Genomic DNA, 9,219 nt, shown 5'->3' on the forward strand with positions numbered 1-9,219 from the left:
CTTTGTGAGCAGATCTTAATGAATTCAAGAAGCACTGTTGCATCCACAGTTTCCTGCAATTCGGGAAACAAGAACGACTTTCCCTTCTGGATTTTGGCTTGCTTGCTTCCTAGTTTCCTGGGAACCCTTGTTGCATATGTTAACTTTCAGCTTTTTAAGTCCATTTTACACTGCCCCTCTTCATCTATTTGCATCTTGGGATCTTTACAACCATAGACTCGAAGTCTTTCTAAAGTAATCTTGCCTCTTTTCTTAAAAGCAGCATGGTTTCCTCTCGCTTATCTAGTTTAAATGGGTCTCGCATGCTCAAAGGCTTCCAGAATCAGTTGCTTTTTCCCAAGGGACAATCTGATACCCCGACCTCTGATCATATCGAGTTTGATTTCTCTGACGTGTTTGGACCTGCTCCGGTTCAAGCTTCAATGGAATTCAGCACAGAGAATTCTAAAAACCTGATTGTTGCAACTGAAGTAAATGAACTGCTTTATGATGATCCAGCTGTCATCTGTAGTCGCTCCCACTCCTTGGTTGGCCCCTCGTCTTATGTTAGCCAGTCACTGAAACTTAGCAAACTTACATTACGAGAAATTGGGGAATCCTTGGAACTCATTGAAGGAGATAGGGATGAGGCTCAAAATGAGCTTGGGAAACCATCAATTGATGATGTTATTCCGGAGAACTCTCATGGTTATATAGAGAGTTATCCCTTGGAACATCAGCCTATAGGGCTCAAAGATTTTGAAGTTTTGAAGGTTGTAGGCCAAGGTGCCTTTGGAAGGGTTTATCAAGTAAGGAGGAGTGGTACGTCAGACATATATGCAATGAAAGTCATGCGCAAGGATAAGATCATGGAGAAAAATCACGCTGAATACATGAAATCTGAGAGGGATATATTAACTAAAGTGGATCACCCCTTCATTGTGCAGCTCAGATACTCATTCCAAGTAATGATGTTCTCGTAGAATAAAGTTTGATATTTCTGGTTGCTTTATTCTCTTATCGTGTTCTCATGTTTAGATGGTCCATGCTAGTAGAATAAGGATGGTATACTGTGCTGAATATTCTGGCTGTCCAATTTTTTTTTGACTCTCATATTTAGGATAAATACCAATTTATTCATTTATCATTGGCTGCAGACCAAATATAGGCTGCACCTTGTGCTTGACTTCGTTAATGGAGGGCATCTTTTCTTCCAGCTTTATCGCCAGGGATTGTTCAGGTACTCCATTGTAAGCCGTGAAAGCTTTTTATATTTCTCTTTATGATGTAAATTTCTGGACTTCACCAACATTTTTGCATTTCCATCTTTAGGGAAGATTTGGCTCGCATATACACTGCTGAGATTGTATCAGCCGTTTCTCATCTCCATGCAAATGGCATAATGCACAGGGATCTCAAACCTGAAAATATCCTTCTAGATGCCGATGGACATGTACGAGTGTGCAAAATACCGTTTGTGCCTGCAAATGATTGGTTTTTGTGGTTGTCATGACCTACCTGATTGCGTTGATTGATTTCTAAACTATTTTTATGGTGGCTGGTGCTACCTGTCTTTTACCAGGTTATGCTGACTGATTTTGGCCTAGCGAAGGAATTTGACGAAAATACAAGATCCAATTCCATGTGTGGAACTTTGGAATATATGTCACCTGAAATTGTTCTTGGCAAAGGCCACGACAAGGCTGCTGATTGGTGGAGTGTAGGAATTCTCCTGTACGAAATGCTTACTGGGAAGGTTGGTTTTTGTGATTGAAGATCTCGATCTGTTCTTACGTCATCTATAAGTTCAGGGTAGTGTCACATGCTTCTCATCCATTGCTTAGTCATACTTAGCTTACTTTTTGTTTATTGTTTACTATTCTGCAGCCACCCTTCTGTGGTGGAAATAGACAGAAGATCCAGGAGAAAATAATCAAGGAAAAGATAAAGCTGCCTGCATTTTTGTCGAGTGAAGCACATGCGATCCTCAAGGGGGTAAACTCACTTTCTTACAGACTTATGCCTATTGCTTAATTTTTCTACTTGTTATACAGAAAAGTGTATAAACTTGTACTGCTGTTATACTAATTGTGCTGCTCTAGGTTGATGCTGCAAATATTTAAATTTAAAACAATTTTGTTATTTCCTTTAGCTGCTGCAGAAAGAAGCAAGTAAGCGACTTGGCAGTGGGCAAGGCGGTAGCGAGGAGATCAAACGACATAAGTGGTTCAAGTCCATTAACTGGAAGAAATTAGAAGCTAGAGAGATGAGGCCAAGTTTTCTCCCTGAAGTTGCAGGGAACCAATGTGTTGCAAATTTCGACGACTGCTGGACTAACATGACAGTTCATGATTCTCCGGTTGCTAGCCCAACTTTTGGGGAGAATCCGTTCAAGGGGTTCACATATGTGAGGCCTGCAGCTTCATTTCTTAACAGAAATGCTTAAAATCCGACTTTAGGCCATCAGCAGGCTTCCTATTATGAACTTATATGTTTCTATTTGTTCTTTCATGTTTCTCTAATTAAAACACTATCTGCACTTAAACATGTTTGTTGAGATGACACCAAAGGAACTTAATATAATTTTTGTTGAAAGTTTTTTTGTATCCAACATTTTTAATTACTCGAAACTCAACACATGCATGATCTATATAAGTGTGTAAGATGATTACACTAGTACAAGTGAATCTGTCCGATGTGTCTGTTGATGTTTTTCGATGTTTTGAAGGGAATTGTAAAGCCATGATGCCACAGAACAGGGATCAGAAACATTATCTACAGAACATTAAAATTCCTCAAACAAACACAATAGTAGCATTAGGATGATCCAAAATTAGGGTTAAGAGCTATCCAAACACAGGGTTAAGAGCTAGTGAAGACACAATTAGGCTAAAAAAAACAGACAACACCACGGTTGTGTAATGGAAAATGTGGTTAAAACTTGCTGGTAGCAACCGCTGCTATCTTCTTTTTGAGTTCTGCCTTGTCAGCACCCACAAATTTGTCCACTTGCCTTCCATCTTTAATGAAAATGAATGTTGGAGTAGCGCTTATCTCCCATGAATTACTAAATTCCTGTATATGGTAACTCATCAATGGTCATTTCATGCACAAAGTTGAAAATATTCAAGAAAAAAAAGGTTTTTTTTTTCACATACTGCAAGTTCCCCAACATCAACGGTTACGAACACGAGAGAAGTATATTTATCCCCGAGTTCGCCATAGACTGGTGATATTGATCTACAAGGAGCCGACCATGGTGCACTGAAATTCGCAACGAGCTGTACAAGAAGAATGTATGAAAGCAATGAGGAACACACATTGAAGGACACTTGATGCATATATATCGATCCGAAAAATGTATAGGGGCTTACGATCTTTCCGACTCTGGTTGCCTCTGTTAGTTTTTCCTCCCAGCTCTGTTTGGTAGTTATATGGTGAACGTTTTTACTAGCGTGTTCCAGACACAATGCCTGTTGATCCTTTGTGTCTCCTCCTTTACGACACTTGAAGAACTGCAAGAACTGTACAGGACAAGTGATTAAACATGGATTAGGCGATATATATACGTATATATGCACTGTCTTTACCACCAACAATCATCTGAAGCATGATTTAACAGCATTCCTTTAACCTGCATGCCCTTTGGCAATCGTATCCGTCAATATATGATTGCAAGGTGCACTTGACAGGATCGGTTCCGTTTGAGAACTGGGGATTAACATACATGCACAATGCATTTGTATATATGAATGGAATAATGTGAATGACAAATGATTGGCGGTCGTAATTCCATAACATGTTATGCTATCGATGAAAAGCGTTGTTTTTGGAACTTTACGTGGTTTGTTTTCGAAGGACTCACCTTGCTCCACCACTGTCCCATTTGCCCAGCTGACCCTTATCGATGAAGTTACAGCAGGCCTCTACAAATATGATGAAAATCAGTTCATATGACTTGAAAACGAGGAAACCAATCCAGCATGCAAGAACATCATTCCTGATTTCAAAGCTCAAAGATCCTACAATCTCTGCACATATTTCTCCATTAAAATTCTCGAGTTTTCGGTTATTCGACCTATCTTTTTCCCCTCAGATTACATTTGATGCATGTCATAGGACATGATTCAACAACAATGGGAGGAAAACAAGATATCTGTAAGCAATCTACATAAATACGACCTGAATCGATTAAATTCATCATTCTACGAAGAATCCATTGTAAAAGGAAGAAAAGCATATACCTTGGGATTCTATTGGGATTTTGATGTTCTATGTAATCAAAGCATTTTGAATAAAACCATGTGATTACGGCTGTCGACGCCGAAAACGGAAAAGAAAGAATAAGAAGAACAACAAAGAATTTGAAGGAGGAAGACAGAACAATGGGTGTGAACCGAGAATATAGGATTTTGAGATGACCATATGAGTTTGTTAGTTATAAGGAATTCCTTTATAAGTAACAAGCTAAATTTGGCATGGTGTTACAATCATGTCTATTGGACATGAGTTTTTCCATTGAAATCAAGCTCTTTGGACATATTATTATGTTTTACATGAGTTATAAAGCTCTGAGAACATTGATGAGTGCAAGTCAAGGAACATGGAGATTTCGGAAAAGTAATTTCCGAACGAATCGAAGAAACAGAAGCTTATTGTCCCAAAGGTTTTCTAGACAAGAAACCTTAGGAAGAACTAGAGAATTGAATATTTAATCCAAAGAGTACAAGTTTTAGCTTTGCAGCAAATCATGGTGTTTGGATGTTCGATTCGGCCTCCGAGGATGTACGGTTCTTGGATTCGGACTGTCGAATATCCTCTATCATTCTAACAGTTTCATCCATTGTTGGATGCATATCGGGTGTTTTACCCACGCATGCTAGTCCAATCTGAAGCATCTGCACCATCTCTTCTTGGAAAGTTTGATATTTCAACAGCTCTACATCGAAGACTTCGGCGGTCCATTCCTCCCGCACAACGGAACGGACCTATCTCAGAAGATCGACCACATCATCATGCCCTGATCGCTGAAGGGGAACTTTTGCAGTCAACATTTCCAAGAGGAGCACACCGAAGCTGTAAACATCGGTCTTTTGAGTTATCTTGTGTGTTTCGATCACCTCCGGAGCAAGGTACCCAATGGTGCGAGACATGGTTACAGGAGCATTCATTAGAGGAGCCAAGCCAACATCAGAAACACAAGCCTCCAGTTCATCGGTGAGGAGGACATTCGAGGACTTGATGTTGCCATGTGTGCATTTACCACCGCCCTCTGTATGGATGTTTGCAATCCCTCGAGCAGTTCCGAGGGCGATCTTCATTCTCGATTCCCAATCCAATGGTGTTCTCCCTGAATTCCTATTTCCTACCATTGTTGGAGACAGATAAATAAGCCTAAAAACGTAAACAAATTCACATACCAGTGTAACAAACAACCATTCTACTTAACAAACTAATAGGTTCAGTATGATGTTAATGGAGATAAGCATTCTGCATTCGTGCAAAAGTGCGAACAAGCTACCGGCAGGCATGTAGTTGAAAAACCAACAGCTTCTCATCCTTTGAATAGTAATAAGCACGAAGCGGTATGACGTTCGGGTGTCATCCGGCCCTCTCGACAAGTTCCATTTGCTGCTGAAATTCCTTTTTACCAACTGCAACTTCCTTCAATCTTTTCACCACCACCTGTGCCCCTTCCTTCAAAGAAGTTTATATGTTGTTCCGGAACTCCCCTTACCGAGAACTTGAGCCGAAGCCTTCAACAAATCCTCGAGATTGAAGTTGTAAGAGCATCATTCGAAGAAGAACAATTTGCATCCTTCGAAGAAGAAAAATTTGTTCTTTTCAGCTTCTTGTACACCTGAAGATTACGACAAGCAGTAGAAACACAAATGCTAAGCCCCCAACAACAATTGTAACGATCGAGCCCGTGCCTAGTTTGTTTTTCCGATGTAGCGTACCGGCTTTGAGAAACTATTGGCGGGCTTGACGGAGAAGGGGAAGGTGGAGAGGAGACTGCAGAGCAATGCTTTAGAGGCGAACCGCATAACAACGGATTCCCGATGAATGCAGAAGGGAACCTGTTGAGTGAACTTGGAATGGAGCCACTCAAGTTATTATAGCTGAAGTTCAAAACTTTGAGCCTCGGGAGATTGAGATTCGGGACGGTCCCGGATATCGAGTTGTAGGAAAAATCCACTACTTTCAAACCTGGAGATAGAGACGCGGGGAACAAGACACTAGACAAGTGTAGTGTTGGAGGAACAGGAACTGAAGTGAAGGAATGGAGGGGATATCAGAAGGCAAGCTTCCAGTGATGTCCTTGGACCGAAGGCTAAGGAACCTCAGGGCATTAAGCTTGCCTATGGTATTGGCTGGTATGGTTCCATAAAGTCCAATGCCAGGTAGCCTTATGGCAACCACACCAGTACCATTTGTATTGCAAGTTATGCCAACCCAAGAGGTGCAAACCGGAGTCGTCGCATTCCAGTTCAGTCTTCGAACATGGGGAACCGCAGCTGCAAATCGAAGGAGAGCTTGCTTGTGGGAATTCAGATCTGCCACAACATGAACAAACACTTACAAGGGCAATAACACAAGCAATAGGAAGGCAATCAAGAGATGGAACTTCATCGGACTTTCAAGTTTCGAGTATAGTCTCTCTGTTGCTTTTCCTCCTGGATTCAGCTATAGAACACAATGCAACATAGTATGAATCAGAATTCACAGCAGGCTCATACACTAATGCAAATATAATAAGATCACTGACATAAAAGAATGGAGTTTCTGTTGCACTAGGACAGCAAAACTCCATCAAGAAACAAAGTAAATTGGCCCCAAATTTAAAGCATTTAAAGGTTTAAAAGATGTAAAACAAAGGGGTGTTTCAAATTTTCAAAAGCAAACTGGTAAAGCAAAGCATCCGGGGGGGGGGGGGGAAGAAAAGATAAAGCAACATCATAAAGAAAAAGCAAAAGTTGAAAGCATTATTCTTTGTTACACTGCACTGGAAAAAAGCAACCTTCTTTAGCTCTAGGCAATATAGTTGTCACCAACTTATGCAGTATCTGTTATTATATTAATATTATATATATGTATGTAAGTAATTTATTTCATTGACTCCCTAGGGAGCACAACTGGATATCAAAAAGGGTTATAAGTGCAGAAGAATTGGGTGCTTAGCTAGAGACTCTAAATCTGAGTTAGTTGTGGTGTTGATTTACTAGCTTTTGAGATGATATCTTCCAGGTTGGTAGATGGAGTGGACTGGAGAGCAAACTTCATTAGAAAACTTGAATTGTAAGGGGTTTTGCCTTGAAAATATATAGGGATCAAATATGGCAATAACTCTTACAGTACATGCAATAATTAGAGATGTTTAAAATATCTGAATCCAACGAGTTTCTATCACACTTTATAAGGTTATTTTTTTAATTCGGATTAAGTCATGTCAAATCAGACGGGTCTTGTGGAGTTGAGAGTCGAGATTAAGGCAAAGTCGGTTTTTAAGTTAAAGTCTCCTATCAAACTCACTCATATAAATATTATAATATCTTTCTCCATATATTTAGAAATAATTATTATGATATTTCTTGATCTTACATTTATTCAATAATCTCTATTTTGTTGAATAATTATTTGTGCTGATCATGGATAAATCTTTTACCCAGAAATTCAGAACAGGTTTAGAGCGGGTGGAACATTATCAAATGTCGAGATGAAACAAGATCAGTTGAAAGGCTTCAAATTTCGAGTCAGGTGGGATAACTAGAAAATCGATCCGCTCCGTGCCCATCCCTAACAATGATACACATCTATCAATATGTCTAGTTATGGTTTTAGTCCCTCTAATATGATAGAATTTGAAATTTAATCTCTCTATACTTTAGTTTAGCCCTCCAAAATATTATTAAATGTGTAAACTAATACAATAATAAAATTACATTCCGACTCCCATTAAAACTTTATAATTAAACTTTACACCCTAAAAGATGACAGATTATGGATTCGCCCCTAAAGCAAACAATACCAGATTCAAGTATAAGGACTAATTATGGAAATTATAAAAACAGAGGTACTAAATTCATAATCCGACCAAACAAATGGTGCTGTCGGGATGGCCTATTAAAGGGGTTCAAGGTCCATTACAATGGACCATTGATCATAAAAGTTATGGTTGCTTTCCCCATCACTACATCTTTTGTTTGCTTTTGCATGCATGAAAGCTAAAGGGGTTTTCTTTTTCTTCTTTATTTCTTTTTAATGGATCAAAAGTGAACCAATCATGCATGGACTTAACCTATAAATTTAGACTTCGAAATATAATCTTATGCAAATAAAGTAAATTGGATTGAGAGAATAATCGTATAATATTTTTCATATAATACTAAATTCATATTAATCGATTAATGGAACGGTATTAATGATTATATTAAAAAAACTATACTTTATTAAGGCATTGAATTTGAATATAATTAAAGGAGATAACAATGAAATTGAGAACACAAGGAGAATTTATCATGATTAAAGGCTTGGACCTTGGAATTAACTTTGATAATCAACAAGTGTGCTAATAATTCAAAAGGCCACTTTCATTCACGTGGACAGTCCTTTTAGTTTCTTTGTTTGTCTTCAACTGTAAGTTGTTAGAAATAATTCCGGATCGATTCTGATTCAAACTCAAAAAATCATATTCGATTAATCTGATTCAAACATAATCTAACCTAATTTGATGTAAACAAGTCAATAACACGACCTACCTAATTCGGGCTCAAAATTGATTGAGATAAAAAATGACTTGAATCTAAAATTATCGAAAACTTAGTGACTCGAATAAGTAATCTAAAATGACCCAAACTTAAATATTAAACCCGAATGAAAAATCGAAAAAGTTGCATGGAAAATCCAAATGACTTGAACTCAAAGTGGCCTTCAAAAATTTTAGAACTCAAAAACTCTGAATCGTTTGATCCGCATTCGTCCAATCAAAGCCCGACTAACCATACAGGCAAAATAATAACCCGATTCCATTCAACTCAAATTCAAAACGACCCAAACAAGTGACACAAAATGTCTCGACCGACAAACTCGAACGACCTGAATCCTAAACAACCCGAACTCAGAATTATCGAAAAATTTTGAAACACGAGTTGTTCCGCCATGAAATCAATCCAACCTGTCCGGTTGACAGGTCCTCTCTAATACCAGAAATAGCATAGGTTCTTTTTGATAGCTTGAGAG

At 38.7% G+C, this 9,219-nt stretch overlaps 1 protein-coding gene and 1 pseudogene across 2 annotated transcripts; one reads left to right on the forward strand and one right to left on the reverse strand.

The window, feature by feature from the left end:
* On the forward strand, window positions 1–2,439 carry LOC120119519 (serine/threonine-protein kinase AtPK2/AtPK19-like). Of its 2 annotated transcripts, none has more exons than XM_039139337.1 (6): window positions 1–944; window positions 1,137–1,219; window positions 1,312–1,432; window positions 1,562–1,735; window positions 1,867–1,974; window positions 2,141–2,439. In XM_039139337.1, exons 1-6 carry the CDS (start codon window positions 264–266, stop codon window positions 2,423–2,425), a joined length of 1,452 nt encoding a protein of 483 aa, XP_038995268.1. In that variant the 5' UTR covers window positions 1–263; the 3' UTR covers window positions 2,426–2,439. The 2 variants fall into 2 exon arrangements, with proteins under 2 accessions (XP_038995268.1, XP_038995267.1); XM_039139336.1 differs by having other exon boundaries at window positions 264–944; window positions 2,132–2,439.
* A 2,095-nt stretch (window positions 2,440–4,534) lies between these two features.
* On the reverse strand, window positions 4,535–6,799 carry LOC120119518 (annotated as a pseudogene).
* Between the last annotated feature and the right edge of the window lie 2,420 nt (window positions 6,800–9,219).

The sequence above is a fragment of the Hibiscus syriacus genome, unplaced genomic scaffold (assembly GCF_006381635.1).
Source record: "Hibiscus syriacus cultivar Baekdansim isolate YM2019G1 unplaced genomic scaffold, ASM638163v2 tig00110332_pilon, whole genome shotgun sequence".
NCBI lineage: Eukaryota > Viridiplantae > Streptophyta > Magnoliopsida > Malvales > Malvaceae > Hibiscus > Hibiscus syriacus.